This window comes from Branchiostoma belcheri, unplaced genomic scaffold (genome assembly GCF_001625305.1).
Source record: "Branchiostoma belcheri isolate BF01 breed outbred unplaced genomic scaffold, Haploidv18h27 scaffold52, whole genome shotgun sequence".
In the NCBI taxonomy this organism is placed as follows: Eukaryota; Metazoa; Chordata; class Leptocardii; order Amphioxiformes; family Branchiostomatidae; genus Branchiostoma; species Branchiostoma belcheri.
The window spans coordinates 1,356,751-1,375,274 of NW_017804154.1; the positions used below are offsets into that span (position 1 = coordinate 1,356,751).

Below are 18,524 nucleotides of genomic sequence, written 5' to 3' on the forward strand. Positions count from 1 at the left end.
TCCAGGATCATTACTGAAAGCCCTGAGCACGAGAGGACCCTTCCCAGTGTGCACTTTGTCGAACAGGAAGCAAGTCACAAGAATCATGGCTAAGTTGCTCAAACATCTGGGTCTGGGGGTCGGCAAAAAGCCGCCGCCACAGCCTCCCCGTCCCGACTACTACGACGAAAACTCGGCAAAACCTAGAGTTGGACCCAGGTTATCGGGGGGAGACTCAGACGACGACGATTACGCCGACCCCGCGGAGGCACTGCCGGGGAATTACAGCGCCGTGCCCGAAGGAGGGGATGCGCGCAGGAAGTCGTATGGAGGGGACGGTGTTGGTCATCACTCCACGCCTCCGACAAGGACGGGGAGCAGTAAGAGTGACAGTAGTTACTCCGTGTCCAGCTGTGGTAGTGGCAGTGACGGTGCCATGAAAAGGTCGGCAGAAAACATCCACAGCACCACGGAAAACACGCACGTGTCCAAACCTATGAAGGTAAACAAAGCTTCCAGATTTTGTGTTTGTTTATAACGTGCACTATAGTTAAAGGGCGATGTTTGTAAACATGACCATATCAAAGCTTTTAAATCCCCGCAATATGTCCAGAAACTCCATGGCTGTCTGAGCGTCTAGGAGAAAATATGGCCCTATATTCACTTTCACTTTGGTTTGTCAGTATTTAGTATGCAGTGTAAATATGCACAACGCGCCGCTCCCTTTCCAATAAACAAAAAGCAGTCCTACGCCTTTTGAAGTTGACTCCAATATGCTGTGTGAAAGTAAAGGGATAGCAACCCCTTCTGTTGTTCTGTACCCGAAGTGTGCCCATAATGATGGCAAGGATTTGGGATTTGTCTGCATTCATTTGTATCACAACAGACGGCTTTAGGTTGGAGACAGGCATCTGCTGCTGCAGTAGCTGACTAATCAAAGCCAACAGCAGCCAAAGTCTTTGTTAGATAGCAAACACAACTGTGGTGTTGACAGACCTCCCCAAAAGGAATTAAAGGTAGAGCCTGGGTGTCTGATACAAGCCTGCATCCAAACTTTATACTAATGAGTGTTCGTAAAGGTTTAAGCATTTTACTGTATTGTTGTGGACATCAAAAGAATGGTTTTATGTAAGTTCATTTTGTCTAGAAAATCATGACGCAGAGCTGTTTGATCAAACCTTTATCTTGGAAGAAATGCCCGAAGGTGAACCTGCTAAATTTGTGCTTGTCTGGCTAATCCCATAAAGGTTATGGTGGATTATCTTCAAAGGAGGACAGAAGTGTGCATTGTGTAGTCAGGCAGCAGTCTTAATCCAGTGTGTTCCTCCCTCCTCTCATGTGTCCCTCTTATCTCAGCAAGATGTCACTCATCTACAGGGATCTTTTCCTGTATCAGGACCTCCTCCCACAAACATCAGCTCTGTCAACACATGTCAGGCTATTGATGTCTTCACTTGTCAGCGGTTGGTAATTGGTCAAAGATGCCAAAAGTATAATGGGTAAAACTTCTGCTGGTTATCATCTGTGGTTTGACAGTGCACATGATAGTATTAGTACAGAGGCATTAAATGCTTCTTGTTTGGTGCTTCCCATGTTGACCATTTATGTTGAAGAACGTAACATGTTCCTTCCAGGCACAATTGTTTCCTTCCTTGAACAAATTTATGTTTTCTCTTCGTCAAACTGTAGAAATCATACGAGTTCCTTTTGAAGGGTTACATTTCAGTTCAAGACCATAAAAGGTCTGTCCACAAATTTTTTTTCAAACTTTCTCTTCCTGGTACTGGAAGAGATATTTTACCACTTAAGTCATATTGGCATTTTAATCCACTTATCACAAGTAGTAAGCTCATTAGATAAATCTGTTGACTTCTTCTATGTAATTGGTAAAGACCACATTATCCCTAAATCACTAATACCAATCACAATATTGAAATATTATGGACAGAGATATATGTACTAATGTACATCAGACCCTTGCCTACTTTGCTGGGAAAGAATTAAGTGCACTATTCTGTGACCGTCCCTGGCATGCCTTAAGGTTTTAAGATATAAATAACATTACCAGCTTTGTGTCCTAAAGTTCTGGTATTGATAAGCCCAGGATGAAGTTCTCCTGATCTCTGATAGTAGTAAAAGGTTCATTCTTCCTAGGGAGCATCACCTTTGCAAAACTGGCAGCTAGGATTATGATTTCAATCAACAGTATACATATTATACCCATTGCAAAAATTCCTCCATCACGACTACATTTGATATTATATGTACCTTGTAAATGTCAAAAAAACAGATGTGAATTTTTACAATGGAGTGATCTACTTCACTTTTTGCCCCTTGATTTGAATTCAATGTACGAGTATTGCTCCGTGAGTCACTGTAATTTGGGTCGTGAAATGGACCAGTCTGTATAGATTGTCTTTTAGTTTTACCCTCTATCTTTGATTTGATGACCTGGCCAATAATACATCATGATCTACTACTAAATTATTAACTTACCCTTACAGATTCCTTCTGTTGTAATTACTACCCTTCGCAAATTGTATTGAATGAGAGTAACAGAGAGGGCGATTCGTAATTATTCGTAATTGGGAAATGGGGCTGCTGTAACATGAGAGCACTGGAAGGTCAACTATACCGATGGTCCTAAAATAGAATCTTCATTCAGTGTATAGAACATTCGTGATGTATGCTGAATCACAGCGGTTGGCACTGCGCTGCTATCAAACACAAATCGCATGTCATACATTTATATGGGGACCTCCCTGCCTGACCTTCTCATGGCAGTTGCGGTATTTTGATTGGGCTGGCCAGCAAATGTCATGTAAGGATGAATAATGAAATGTTGCAGCTTTTTACCTCAGAATGTAGCTGTTCCTTTTGTACTCTGTTACCTGTTCCTACTACCTCATTCATCCACGATATGTTGGCATAGACAAATCATAGAGCATTCAAGTCCCAAGGCTTTATTGAACAAATGCACAGAGAGACTGGGTGTCTAGGTCTTTCCATTGATTGCATTTGATGGGGATGAATAACAGAATATGCCATTGAGCTTCACATAAAAGCCACAACCCATGTGCACGATGGGGACCCACTCTGCTCTTGGCTGTAAAATGAGAGCCATGAGGGAATAGATAGATTATGGCCAGAAATGATGAGGGAAATCTATGGCACAAAGTAATGAGACTGAAGTCAAGAGAAGAGAATTTGTAATTCCAATTAGTCCAAATTATACTGAGAAAAAGGTCATGGTCGCATTGGTTGCTGTAGATTAGAATGTCCTAAATGATTCAGTTGTGCAGACTTGTAGAGTGTATTTACCATTGTCAACTGTGTGCAACTGCGATTAAAATCTTTTTCAGGATGTATATGTACATGTACCTGTTCCAATCTTTTTATAACATGAAAATTCTGGAAGGATCAAGTCTATTTTTCTAGCACCATTCTTCTTTTTTCCTTAAGACCTTTTCTTGTTATTTTGCCCTCTCAACTCAAAGCACATTATGATTCAAAGGGTCGCTTGTAGACAATTAAGCTCCTATGTAATTCCCTTCCACCCTTATTTATGATTTCTAGTAAACTGACTGCCTAGAAATAAAACCTTGACTGTTTGACTGCCTTCCTTAGGCCCGATTTAGACTAGAAACGCTTAAGGGGTTTTGGCCAGGGAAACGTTTCAGAACGGTTAACCGTTCCCGGTCTAAAGAGGAAAAAACGGTATGTTATGGGTTTTCGCGGACCGTTTCCGAAAACCACCTCCATCGTGGTTTTCGACCGTTTCAGAACCCTTCTGCGGGGGGCCCGAAACGCTTTTTGCTAGGTCTAAGGCCCAATTTAGACTAGAAACGGTATACCGTTTCGAAACGGTACGAAACGATTCGCCACAGAAAACGGTTCGTCTTTAGACACAGAGGCGGAAGCGTTTCGGGCCGCCCGTGGCGCAGGATGTTTCTGACCCACAGTTACCTATGATGACCTCCCCAAGCCACTTCTACGGTTTGCCTCATTGGCCTTACGATACTTGTGTTTCAGGGCCTTGAACTTCGCCCGAACCTGCATTGTGGTGCGTAAATACCCCTCAGCCGCCAGCCCGTCCACAAGCATCTGTATGCCCTCTCTATTACGCGAGGTCTCCAAGCGGGATTGTATAGTTTGATCGGCCCACAAGATGATCAAGCAGCGGGTCTCATCTTGGGTCCAGACCCTCCCCTGGCCTTCTGCCATCCCTCCAGACGTAAAGGATGACGAAAATTCGAGAAATACACGATATAAAATGGCGAAAATGGACACAATCAAATATGGCGCGAATCTACCAGATAATGGACGTGTGCGGGCTTATTAGCATGTGATTAGCATATGACACGTGACCTGGTTTACCGTTTTAAGAAACCCTTTGTCTTTAGACCTAGCAAAAAGCGTTTCGGGCCCCCCGCTGAAGGGTTCTGAAACGGTCGAAAACCACGATGGAGGTGGTTTTCGGAAACGGTCCGCGAAAACCCATAACATACCGTTTTTTCCTCTTTAGACCGGGAACGGTTAACCGTTCTGAAACGTTTCCCTGGCCAAAACCCCTTAAGCGTTTCTAGTCTAAATCGGGCCTAAAGACAAAGGGTTTCTTGAAACGGTAAACCAGGTCACGTGTCATATGCTAATCACATGCTAACGCCATTTTATATCGTGTATTTCTCGAATTTTCGTCATCCTTTTCGTCTGGAGGGATGGCAGAAGGCCAGGGGAGGGTCTGGACCCAAGATGAGACCCGCTGCTTGATCATCTTGTGGGCCGATCAAACTATACAATCCCGCTTGGAGACCTCGCGTAATAGAGAGGGCATACAGATGCTTGTGGACGGGCTGGCGGCTGAGGGGTATTTACGCACCACAATGCAGGTTCGGGCGAAGTTCAAGGCCCTGAAACACAAGTATCGTAAGGCCAATGAGGCAAACCGTAGAAGTGGCTTGGGGAGGTCATCATAGGTAACTGTGGGTCAGAAACATCCTGCGCCACGGGCGGCCCGAAACGCTTCCGCCTCTGTGTCTAAAGACGAACCGTTTTCTGTGGCGAATCGTTTCGTACCGTTTCGAAACGGTATACCGTTTCTAGTCTAAATTGGGCCTTAGTAACTTACTCGTATAGTAGAAACATCTGCATTGCAGTGCATAGTTCTAGAGTTGACTTGCGGGGTCAGACTTATCAAGTATTCTTCCTTTTCATCCTGGGGGGGGGGGGAATGGCAAACTACTAATGTGCAAATACTGATGTAGAACCATGGCAGACATTATAAAATTTACAGTAAATGTGTGTGTAATTGTTTTTGTGCCAAAGGCTGTTTTCCCCATTATCTCCTAGCCTGTCTGCCTCCCATCTGTTGGCTGGTTCTGGTTGGGAGGATGTCTGTCCTACTGAAGATTGGATAAGCTGACTCTGGGGACAGCTGGTGCTGATGAAAAGGGTGGGAAGTGGGAGGGGCAGAGAAAAGATTGACACTTTAATTTGACACTTTGAACCCACAGACACTAGCCTGGGTACCATCCTGGTTAGTTTACGTCCGCTCCTACAGTCGGTGGTAGCGACTGTAGGAGCGGACGTAAACTAACCAGGATGGTACCCAGGCTACACAGACACAGCTAAATGAATCACTCCAGTATAGGACCACTGTCTTGTAGTCAAACAGTGGTCCTTTACTGTTGGCAAACCTCACTGAAGTTTGGTGAATGCACGGAATTGTTGCTCCTATAATTTCCACCCATTTAGGCAACATTCGTGTCTCTCAGAAGCCACTGTTTTTGTGTAACTTATGTACTAGCTGCTACTGGTGCATTTAATTTTGTCAACATTGTCAATATTCTTTCTTTTTACATTCATCTAGAAGCATATAAGTTTGCTTTTAAAGTATGCATGCTCTTCTTTCCGAAGAGATTGTCTACGCCCCCACGTATTTGTCCTTGGAATGGAGCAGTTTCTATGCTAACAGATGCTTTGGAAGCCATAAAACTGATTGGCTTGTAGTTAACGGTCTAGGCTCACTGTGTGTTTCGTCATGGTACCTTAAAGTGTAACCCCAATTCAGTCAAGATTCAGTTGGCTTTGGAAGTTTGAAAGGACCAAAAGCATCCTTTCAAAATTCCATCTTGTAGCTGGCAAACCCCTGCTGATCTGAAACATGTTTCTAACACTTCATTGGTCAAAAGACTCCATTGTCTGACCTGAGTGCCATTGTATAGTGCAACAGATTTGTTCGTGTACTAGGGTGTAGGTCTGGGGGTTATGTTGTGTGGCCAAGGTACTAGCACATATACTATGTTTGTACACTGCCTATAGCCTCCTTGGTGCCAATGGTCTTCATTTTGTAGTCCATAAAGTGCATTTCGAACTGGCTAAGCCCTATAGTTTCATAAAACTTGGTCATAAATGGCTGTAGCGAAAAATATGCACTAAATTCCTGACTTATGATGAGGTGACACCTCATAATTGTAAGGCCATCTATCATTATTTTTATTTTAAATTTATTCCCTTGGCAAGTCATAATTTTCTACTATTTTATGAAATACCGTCAGGTTGACGAGGACCTATGAAATATATGACTTATCGATTGGCTGGAAATGGAATGTTAGAAGAACCAGAACCGATGTACCAGTTTCCATTGGATAGTCTTAATACCTATTGCCTATTGGTTCTTATCTTCATCTTGCCTTTTGGAAAGCGTCTTCAGTTGGCTACTGGAAGGTGACATGTTGTGTCTGTCACTCCCCTTTTACACATTTGCTACGAGACAACCCCCCACCCCCACCCCACCCCATCGATTTGTGTATGGATGATTTTTAGATTGCCATAAGCCATCATTTTTTATCCTGATGTAATGTATAATGGTTTGCCTCAGTACTGTTTACTCAGGTATGAAATTAAACCACGTATTTTGCTCCAAGCCATAACATCTGTGACCTCTTCCAGGCAGACTATAACCTCCTTGCTGAAAATAAGTAATAACGGAAAATTTATATACTGTGTATTGAGTGAGGTACACATATATACTTGCTAAAATACAGTTTGTTCTATTGTACTACACAGCTTAACAACCCTTTTATCACTAAAAGGCCATAATTTTTTTTACATTAGGAATGTCTTACCCACGGGGTGTAGACTGTAGGCTAGAGGTGAAAATTTTGTCCCTGGCACCTTTTTGTCAACAATGTTTGTTTGTATCAGTTTCTATAGTATATTCAAACAATGATTCAACAAAATAAGGCAGATTACAAAGGGCATTGTTTTGCTCTAAAGTGTATTTAATGTGCTTACCGATATCAAAATGTCCCATTGATGTCATCATTTGATGTTTGGGATGAAAAAACAACCCAATACAGGGCAATATGTGGATGAATAGAGATTGATAAACAAGTACTAGCTGATTAGTCTGGTGAAGTGTATTTGGTATGTAATATTCTTACTTTGGTATTTTTAGCTATTTTGCATCGTACAAGAGTACTAAAGGTCATCGATGAAAGAATCCTGTTCAACAAACAAAATTTCTGGTCATCCCTGTAAAATAAAAACATTCTGATCAACCTTCCATACCTCCTTACCATCTCTATGCCCATTTACTAGTACAGGTTTTATCAAAAGACTAGGTAAAGTTGATGATAATTTACAACTTAAATCTTATTTCTTTAATGAAAATATGCCAGGACATTTCCCTTATCGGCCCATGTCATTTCCCCAGGGCTCCCTGGTCCTAACCGTTAATAGCCTGGCTGATTATTTATGACAGAAAATCAGGTCAATTGTCCACTCAATAGCAGATCCACAGGTTTATAATGGACCCATTCAAGGTGTGGTATTCAGATATATGGGAGAAATGCATTTATCATGAACAGCTGTTGTGGTTACGTTTGGAATGTGTTTGCTCTATATTCTGTTATATTACTAGTTACTCTTTTAAGTACTGCATAATATTTCTATGCTACATGTATGGATATGTTATTTGATTTCATTAATACAGTGATATTGAAGCGATAGGCATTATGTGTGACAAGGAGATCTACATTGAAGATCAAGGTCATTGTCAATTATCGACTTTCTAAGAAAAGACTGATCCCTTGTCACAAATATCGATCTTCATTTGTCCAGAAACCTGATATATCAAATCGTCTTTGCTTAAATTTGCTTCTTAACATCCTTGGCACCAACTGTTATGTCATAAATAATGTACAACTACAATCAGCTACCAATCACCATAAGGGATTCAGGTTTAGTTGAGTTTAATAATACAAGCCATCTAGCAAATTGAGCTTTAGGATCCGGATGCAGATTTGTCAAACTTGAGAGTTGGTCTATCATTTCAGCCAATAATTTGAAATGCAAAAGTCTCCAGTTTTAAGATAGAGACAGCAGAAATATTGTTATGGATCCTTTGCCTGTGTCTTGGTTTTTATATAATAAGGTTAGCAGTACCCCCCTCCTCCCCCAACTTTTTGTGACTAAGAGATTCACATAGTTTTATTACAGATTTTTAACAGGACTAGCTCCTGACAATCCTTTTATACTGGTAAATAAACCCTGCTATCATCATACGTTGGTGACCAAAGAGAAAGAAGCAAAAGTTGTTGTAATCTTCCTTTTGGTTCAGATTTTTAATGTATATGTTCATCTGTTCTGTAGCCCATTGTCCTTGATGACTACAGTGACCCTTACGACATCAGAAAGGCAGTTCTTGATAGCAGGGACTACGACGTGCCTCCAGACTGTCGACCACCCAAAGAGGACGACTACAACAACTACTCAGATCCGTACGATGCACAGAAAATTATACAAGGTCAGTTCCTTTTCTTATTTCCTTGCATTTTCCTGTCTACTTTCCTCTCTCTTTCCTATTTTTCAACTCAATTTTTCCTACCATAATCCCATGATTTAGACAACTGTTTTCTGAGTTGAGTTCAGTCACAGTGACGATAGTATGATCAAACAAGCATGCTTATAGTCTATTTTAAGAAGTTGAGGAAGCGGGTATTACTAGGATGTTTTCTGTTCTTTACATCAAGTTCAAGCTCCCACTGCCTTACATTTACCCACGAAATTGAATTTCATGGTGCATGTTTGACTAAGGTGGTCACTGCTGTAGTTCTGAGTCAGACATTATGCCCATGTTTGGCTTGTCCACAGGACTCTAGGAAACAGGCCACAGTCTCATAGCATCCAGGACATTTCCCAGAATCCCCCCCCCCAAAAAAAAACAACAGCTCATATTCAGTTGAATGGGTTGCTGTGACTCAAGCACTACAGCAACATTACTTATATGGGTTGTCTGATTGAAGCACGCATGTAATCAACCTTTAGTACAGTACTTACTTATTACTTAGCACTTTTACTACTTACCTGTACATTTGCTAGATTGGCATGGAGTTACTTGGAATCAAAAATGACTGGAAACCATTTCTAGTCACGTAATCAGTGCTTGGGCATGATTCACTTTCCTGCTGTTGCTACAATAAAAGATATTGGAATTGTAATGCAACCAGGGAGCATATTGATCTACATGGTTTGAAATGGGCTTTATATTGAACTTGTTTGACAGATGACAGACTGATTATATAGCTAGTTGTCCCAAGGAAGAACATAAAAGTTATCTTTACCCTTTAACAGACCAAGGGCAACTTACCATTTATGTGCCACCTGTGTACATGGTAAGCACTTGCCAGTACATGTATCTTATAGCTAAGGCCACACCAATTTAATTTCTTGGTTAACGGATTCGCCGCTTCATTTTTTTCTGATTTGCAAATAAAAATAAAAATTCAGAATCAACTGCAAAATGCTCATATTTTGCCCTGAACAGTTGAAAACAGTCCTTTTCATACTTCTTGTTAAAGTCATTCCATCTTTCAATGCAGTGGTATCATTAAAAGTTCAAAATTCATTGTCAAAATTTTGAACCAGCCTGGTGTGTTGACTTCATGGCAATTTTCGTACAATTTTGGGCCATAATAGGATGTCTAGGCCTGTTCTTATTTTAATTTTTTTTTGCCCGCCCGCTCCATTATTTTTGTAGAAAAATCCGTTAACCAAGAAATTAAATTGGTGTGGCCTAATGACAGAAAATGAGAGGGGAAAGTTGGCATTAACAAAGGCATCAACAAGTAGACCAGCTGCAGGCTTCACTAGTTGAGTGCATTTGTATGATGATATTGTTCTCATATTTCACATTGGCCTCCCCTTGAAAAGTAAGAATTACAAACCCATTTTCCATCCCTGACCTCAGAACTCAGGATACAACAAAGTAAGGAGGCCAAGGAAGAACCACATCGCTCCAGCACACCCGACAGTGACAGCAGCAGTAACGATTCAGCGCTATACGAGGACCCCTACGAGCCCAGCGTTCCGGAGGACACAGACACACACCAGGCCAGGTTAGCCCGGGAACTAGAAAAGGCAAAAGAAACACAGTTGAAACAGCAGCAGCAGCAGCAGCAGCCAGATGAAGACACCAGACCAGCGGAGGATTACGACCAACCGTGGGAGTGGTCCTCCAAAGAGAGGCTATCTCAGGCGTTCGCAGGTATTCTTGGGTATTCAAAGTCAAAAGTCACAGCACATTTTTCTGGACATGGATAAAGGTTTCAAACTGAAGAAAGCCAAGACCAAGAAAGTAAATAAAATGCATCTAAAAATTTCCACTGAAAAAAGTTCTGTAGGTAGAAATTCACAACTATACCACACATTACAATATCTACTAGAAGTGTAGTGTTCAGTAATACTGTACTAGTTTTCAAGTGGCATATATTATCATTCTTTCATACTCTGTTTTGCACTTATTCTCTCATTGTCTTTACTGACTGACTCTGAGAGTCAAATGAGGAGTCTATGTACTTAGTATTCTGTTAAAGTCTCATGAGTGCATTTTCCTTATTCTTAAGTAGGATTAATGTTGGAGTCCTGTGAATCACTTGGATGGTTAACTTGCTTCAGTCACTGTTTTCACTACTCCAGCATCTTTTTCCTACCTCCTTTTCTCACTTTCTCTCTTCTTTCTCTGTGTGTGTTTGTGTGACTGCCATCTCTCCTCCTTTCCACTAAAGTATACAGAAAAAGGTGCTGCCACAGACCAGGTATTCTGTGACTCTCTCTTTTCATTAACACTGCTGGCAACTAAAGAAAACCTTTCTCTTTGATAAAAACTATTTACACTTTCAAAGTTCATGAAGGAAGGCACGTTGCAGAATACTTGTGACATGTAGATATGAAACAAAACAACCAAATAATATATGTATACTTGCCAAATATTACTTGGGGAAAGTGTTAACAATTGTGAACACAAATTTAGGAGGTGTTCTCGAAATTGGACTTAATGTAAATGTCCTTTCTAGTACATGTGCCTTAGGCATTTAGTCATAAAGATAGGAATAAGTTTTTCTATTCAACTATTGCAGTTTATGAACAGGCTCTGTCCTTTAGTCTGTTGATTTGATTCATAATTTGCTGGAGGTGTTTTTCTATCCTTAATGACATGTACGCATGCCTGTGTTGAGCATATCCATGCATATCCAGCTCACGTGCGGTATGTCTATCTTTACTGCCTTACTCGGATTAATATGTCTGAACACCCACACGTCGCTTTCAAATTTTCCAGCAAATTACATCAGGCTGGTTCTACGTAGAAACATGATTATGTCGTGGCGCTGATTACATACGTTTGTATGTCTGCTCAGGGCTGCTGATGAAAAGAAAAATGAGCTCTGGGAGATCGGACAAACACCAGCAATTTTGAATTTCTCACTGAAGTGAAATGTTAACATACTCATATACATAATACACAGATAAAGTCAATTGGTCAATGCAGGCAAGGGTGTATCGCTGTGCAAATGAAATGGATGAAAATTCATGATAAATCACCATTAATCAAATCTAAAAGTTCAGTATAGTTCATATAATGGTTCAATATTTGAGGAAGAGTTCTAAGTTTGTTGTCTAGCTGTAGTGGCTGCGTGATGCCAGTGCCTTTACTCATCTTCTCGTATACACTGATGAATGAAATATTAAATAACATATCAGCATCTTTGACCCAGACTGAACATAAGATATTGAAATCTTACAAAGATCTTACATTAAGATCTCAGCTAGCAAATTAAAAGGAAAGGGCAAGATGTCATCTTTTGTAGTGGTTTTGTTTTGCAGTAGAAGAAAAGAAGTGGTTTTGGAGCATTTGAAGTTTGCAGTTAAAACAATTATGCAGTGCAGTAGAATTGAAAAAAAGTGCATATTGGTTGTGTTATGCTTTCGCAGTAAGAGCCTAACACGAAAACTGCAAAAATATAATCACCGCAAACATTTCACGGTTTACAGTATAAGATCTTGGTAGGAAAATGTCCAGCATGGCTCCTCCTTCAAAACCAAGCGGCCAACCCCTGACAGCCCAGTGTGACTTTGGCAGGTAATTGATAATAGATGGCGCTATGTGCCTGCTACCAGACTTATTTAGTAACATCTAAAAGGTATTGACTTTGCAGGAGTAACAAGATTACCCTGTATAAATCAGATTGAAGAGAAAATGGCCTGCCAGAAATATTGTCTAATGAATCTTGTTTGGACTGACACATTCACAAACGTAGTGTAAAGTTGCAGGATGACTAAATTGATTATCTCTCTCCAAGGGCACTGCAAAGTAAAGGTTACTGCCAGGACATGATTTTGATTTATGCTTCAGTTCTGACATGGGTTTTGACTCTTGCACTCCTCCAATACAATAGCGTACATGCACTTGCTATCCAGCAATTCTTTATTCTCAGTGTGCTTTTGATTTCTTTATCAAGTTTCTGTTAACTGAGATGGTATAATAATCTTTCCCTACAAGCAACTACGGCATATTCTTTTGTTTCCCTTTCCATCTCTGTTATCCTCATCATCCCTCTTTGGAGTCAATGTGATGCGACTGAAACCTCCTGTCGTATACTTTCTTGCTCATGGAGGTAACTGTCTCATATGCTTACTCTTCATCTTCTATCATACATTGTGGAAGTCATGAAGGCATGATCACATACTTCATTCATGGCTTTGTTTGCCTGATGCAAAGAAGCAAACAAATCCTGTAGATTTTAGTGGACAGAAAACAATGGCAAGTCTAAGTACTGCACATTTTATTGATTCAGTCTGAGTAGTCTGAATAACATACAGACTCCAGATTAGGCATTCTACATTCTGGATACAGTACTTGTGATAGAGATGGCTATCTTGGTGAACATTACAAGATATTTGCTTACCATAAATGTGACTTGCATTTCCAGCCCAGTTAGACCAACACCAGCCATCCCCGCCGCCACCCACCCACCCCATCACTTCAACAGACAAGAGGCTGGCTGCAGTACCAGAGAAAACAGCTAGTCCTCTCAATATGCCCGGGGTATTCAGGAAAAAATCTTATGAGGGGCCAGACTCCATTGATCCATCTATACCTCTGGAAGGTCAAAGGTAAAAGGAAAATCATATTTTTTACCATCTTGTCTTTATTGGACTATATGTGAAGATGTGTAACATGCTGTTGATATTTGATGATGCAAAGAACGAAAAGTCATACACGGACTGAGAGAGAGGGTTATAAAGATGATGAAAATTCCTGTAAGAATGTGTGTATACTGTATAGCATTCATCTGTAAAATAATTACTGCCTAACCCCACAGACTGGAATGTGTGATTGAGTTTGTGTGTTCCATTGAGAGTACTCGTGTTTTTGGCACAGGTGGTACCATGGATCCATTAGCAGAGTAGACGCAGAGCATGTGCTACGCTCATGTAAGGAGTGCAGTTTCCTGGTCAGGAACAGTGAAAGCTCCCGAACCAACTTTTCCTTATCCATCAAGTAAGACCAGTTTGTCCCTTCTTTGATATTGTGTGTGTTTTGGGGGCAGGGGATGTTGGACACTTGACCAGAATTCTAGCAGCATCTTGCATTAGCTCCAAGTGGAGGTATAGTGGAAGCAGTAGATATCAATGTTAGATGCACAAACATTCCAACAGTGTATTGGTTTATATGTATCTGACAGAAAGGTATGGCAGCATCAAAGCTTTAAGGCTTTGAAGTACATGTATGCAAGTAATTAGCTAGTGTGCCAGTACAATTTTAGTCTTGTAGTAGTCTTGCTGCCCAATGTGCCTGTAGGCACAGGAGGACCTAAGGTCTAAGGTAAGGTAAGTAGTGTTGTAATAGATGTCATGAATTGTACCTTATAGTTATACCATAGTGTGAAAACTTCATTCATTCCTCTTGTGTGTGTTAACTTTCTGCAGGAGTGCCAAGGGTTTTATGCACATGAAGATAGCACACAACGTGGACCTGAAATACATCTTAGGGGAGTGCAGCAAACCGTTTGACACCGTGCCAGACGTGATCTACCACTACTCCATACACACCCTCAACATTAAGGGGGCTGAACACATGAAACTAAGATATCCCATCACTTGTCAGCTGATGTAGAGTCCACAAAAAATGAAACCAGCTGGTTTTCCTTCTCTGGTTTCTCTACACTACAACCTTTGTATAGTCATGTTTGTATTCAGTTATTAGTATTTCATAATAGTGCTTATTATTACAAAACTATGTACATGTAGAACATAATGGTTTACTTTTTGCTATTGAAAGATTTTACTATTACCGGTATACTTCCAAACACCTCAGTTCAACTTGACTCAACAGGGATACTTGCCAAATACAGTTCACTTCTTTTTGTCTGTGTAATACAAACTTTTTTTTGGGTTTCTGTAACAAATATTTCTGTACCAAGTCATTCAGAGAGTCTGAAGTTGTCATGGATTGATTTTTTTCCATCTCTGTGATTTGTGTTAATGATGTGGTGATTAATAGCAAAGATGCCATCTGATTGGCCCGTTGCTGCTAACCAATCAATAGCAACTATATGGCACCTTCATTATCAATGTCTATGCCCTATATTTTGAGAGTTGATGTGTTGATGATTTTATTCCTGAATATTTTGGGTGCCTCGACTACCTCTGATTTTAAGGAACAAGTGAATGATGATGATGATAATTGTATTTTCAAGTCCCAAGCATTCTCACTGAGGGCTCAAGACTTCACTTATTCCATGTATAAACTGGGAGGTACTGTAACTATGTATGATAAAGTGGACTAATGGCATTCAGACAAATGAAACTAACAGGAGGGATGACAAAAAGATTTATACAAGGTATGTGGCAAGCAATCAGTTCTGTTTTATTCTCCACATTGAACAAATGCTTTGTTCAAGTCTTTTCCCCTAATTTATTGGTTATGCTATTTTGAGTAATTATCATTTCTGCCGCAGGATTCTTTGGATGTACGTCAATGACACAGTTTATAAAGAAGTTAACAGCTCATTCATAGTTTTAACAAACACATTCTGAGTTGATTACCAGCAAATCTTTATCAGATGGTGCTGTCGGAGGGACTCTATTGTAACATATATCAAGAACAATCATGCCATAACCACACCCAATCCAAGGCTGGTAGTGCTACGTGCATGGCCTGTCAACTCACAGTTTTTGCACAGCTTCATACTTCTGCATTATGTAAATGTATTTGGGGCTGAATTTGTAGACAGAGACAAGTAACCTCACCCTGGTGTATGATTAACCTTCTCAGAGTTTTTTCTTCCTAGACAATGAGTTATCTTATTTATACTGTTCAGTGCAATGTTAACATTTTAATTTCAAGCAATGCATTAAGTGAAAATTCTTCACCTTGTTGCATAGTATGATGAATGATGTTTGTCAGCAGTACTGTACATGGTGTATATCGTAGTACAATTTGAAGGATCAATTTCATTTGTTCTTATGTTTCCCCTTGTTGGGAGTGTTCTTTTGCTGTAATCAAGTGAAAATTTATATATGGTGGAGAGATCGAAAATTCTTGAGAGTAGAGGTCTGCATTTTGCACATAACATTTTTTTTATAAAGTTTTTAGCTGTAAATAGTTGTATTGGTTAAATGTAAAGGTCTATTCTAGCAAAACATTAAGACACAAAAATGAGACACATCACATAACAAGTTCATGGTGTAGACAAAAGCAGACATCATGCTTGAACTAACAGAAGAAACAGAAAACACTTTAAAAGATTCAGACCATATTTGCCAAGTAACTTTTCATATTGTGTCAAAAGAACAGTGAATGTCTGAGCTGGACGGTATTGTGCCATTCTTACTTTCACCTTACAATTACAGAAAAAAGTTTTGGATTTTGAAGTTACTAGTACTTCAGTGCACCTCTGCAAAGTTTGTGGTTTTCATCTTTGTTTCTAGATCGGCACTTATATTTTATTCTACGTTTGCTGTCTTCCTGTTTGTAAAGACTGTTGTTGCATCATACTGCTAATCAAAGTATTTATTCTAGACGATATGTGTTACATCATGCATTCTTAATGTTACAACAATGGCTGGATATATTATAGAATTCTTTTGGAGATTATAGGAAATCAGCCAAGCAATGCTAGTGGTGGTGTGTAAACATGGGAAAGGGTGTTTATATTTGATGATGACATCAGAAAAAAAGTTGGTGTGTAATTGCACTGGAGTTGATTCAATAAGATGTGAAGTAGCACGTCAGTGTGTCTGTTCCTAATGTGATATTGGTCAGGAATTTAGACCTTGTTGATTGCTTCTGCATGCATCTTAATATATTCAAATACCCATGAGAGGTATCTTTATTTTGCCATTCTTTATTTGAAATTGTGTAAGACTCAAGACCTGCAGATGGATTAAAAGGAAATCTATGCATACATTGTTAGTCTGTGTGTGTCATTTTATCAGCATCAGCACATTTTGTATGTAATGAAGTTTTGAATGGATAAGATGGTATCAAGTTAAAAGCAGAACATGACTGTACTACTGATTGGGGGACAACAATTTTGATGCAATTGCAATCTCCCTCATATGGAACACACACTGGCTAACAAACCTGTCCTTTGGCCTTGTTACTGAACACCTTCCAGACACTACCTAACACCTGTCCTTGGTGCTGGGACACCACCCACACACTGGCTAATGCCTGTCCTTGGTACTAGACACCATCCACACACAGGTAAACATGTCTGTCCTTGGGTACTGAACATCATCAACACACTGGCTAACACCTGTCCTTGGTACTGAACACCGCCCACACACTGGCTATCTCCTGTCCTTGGGACTGAACACCACACACACATTGACTAACACTTGTCCTTGGTACTGAACACCATCCGCACACTGGCTAACACATGTACTTGGTACTGACTACAATCAACACACTGTCTAACACACCTGTCTTTAGTAGCACCCCCATGAAACTCCTTCCTCTTCGCCCCCGCCGTTCTGCTTCGCCCCCGCCCCGTTCTGCTTCGCCCCCGCAAAAAATCTGCTTCGCCCCCGTCGTTCCTCTACGCCCCCGGCGCAATTCTGCTTTGCCCCCGTCCTTCTGCTTAGCCCCCAATGGCGGCACAGCTCACAGTCGACACGAAAATCGTCTGCAAAATAACAATAAAGGCTGTGCCGCCAAATTTAAAGTAGCCCATGCTCCGGCAAACATTCTGGACCACCTTTCTACCAAGTGGCGTTGCACAAATCCTTCCCATTCAAAAGTTTACCCCTACCTCACGGCCCGTCAGTGGTTCTTACGTTTATAAGTACTGGCGGGAAATTTCACCCACGGCTGTACTTATAAACGCCAGTACTTATAAACGTAAACAGTACAGAACTGCTATAAAACCACACCGATGTAGAACACACATGAAAATACCCTTCGTTTGGTTTGGTTTGGTTTGAAAATGGTCCACATAAGGCGTGATCTTCCACTACCTGTGCTTGCCGCATGGTGGCGCTCACGATACAGTAGAATAGACCAGTTTACCTTTCAGCTATAACAGAGAAGTTGGGATTTCTTCCGTGCTCAGTAGTAGGTAAGTTAGCTATAGTTTCATTGCGAGGAAAACGATACTAGTTTAGGACCTTTGCCGTAAGTAGCATGAAAAGAAAAAAGCCTTGCGGGGTTAAAAGAATTCAAGTTCTTAGGGTATTACTAACTCTTATGAGTATCACATTTATCTATCAGCACTGTAGAATATCTACTTTGCCCAATTTTTGGAGCCGACACAAACAAGTGATGAAATCGGTAACATGTTACTCTCAGTCCTCCACATCAGTTAGCAACAGGGACGAACAAAGCATGGAAACTCAGGAAACTCAAGAGGTTTCCGCAGAGTATTTGAGAGACCCTGTGGTGTTCGAATGCGGATTCTTTGGGCATTTCCTGATAAAGACCATCGCAACGGGGAGGTTTGGCGACATCAAAAAGGCTCAACAGCCACCGGTCTATCGACGGAAAGCGTCCTATGGCCTAGTGAGAGAGACTGGACGGCAGAGTGCGTCTCCCCCCGATCTGGAAGACGTGAGGGACCCGGATGGATATGTGGAGAAAGTGCTAGTAGGTATATCTTGGCAACCGTGCATACATCTGGCAAAGACCATGAGACGTGTCAAAAAGNTACGTTGAACTTAAAATTGAAATTAAAAGAAACTTAGACTTTGAAGATGAACTG

At 40.7% G+C, this 18,524-nt stretch overlaps 1 protein-coding gene across 2 annotated transcripts; it reads left to right on the forward strand.

Moving 5' to 3' along the window:
- Positions 1-22: 22 nt before the first annotated feature.
- LOC109480760 (SH2 domain-containing adapter protein F-like) lies at positions 23-16,730 on the forward strand. Of its 2 annotated transcripts, XM_019783053.1 has the most exons (7): positions 23-481; positions 8,635-8,788; positions 10,232-10,528; positions 11,049-11,078; positions 13,251-13,434; positions 13,703-13,822; positions 14,251-16,730. In XM_019783053.1, the coding sequence occupies exons 1-7, from the start codon at positions 86-88 to the stop codon at positions 14,435-14,437; spliced, it is 1,368 nt and encodes a 455-aa protein (XP_019638612.1). In that variant the 5' UTR covers positions 23-85; the 3' UTR covers positions 14,438-16,730. The 2 variants fall into 2 exon arrangements, with proteins under 2 accessions (XP_019638612.1, XP_019638613.1); XM_019783054.1 differs by lacking the exon at positions 11,049-11,078.
- Positions 16,731-18,524: the final 1,794 nt, after the last annotated feature.

Coding starts and splice junctions, on each gene's coding strand:
- LOC109480760 (XM_019783053.1), top strand. CDS start 86: ATGGCTAAGTTGCTCAAACATCTGGGTCTGGGGGTCGGCAAAAAGCCG. Junction 11,079..13,250: donor AAGGTGCTGCCACAGACCAG/GTATTCTGTGAC, acceptor TTGCATTTCCAG/CCCAGTTAGACCAACACCAG. Junction 13,823..14,250: donor AACTTTTCCTTATCCATCAA/GTAAGACCAGTT, acceptor AACTTTCTGCAG/GAGTGCCAAGGGTTTTATGC.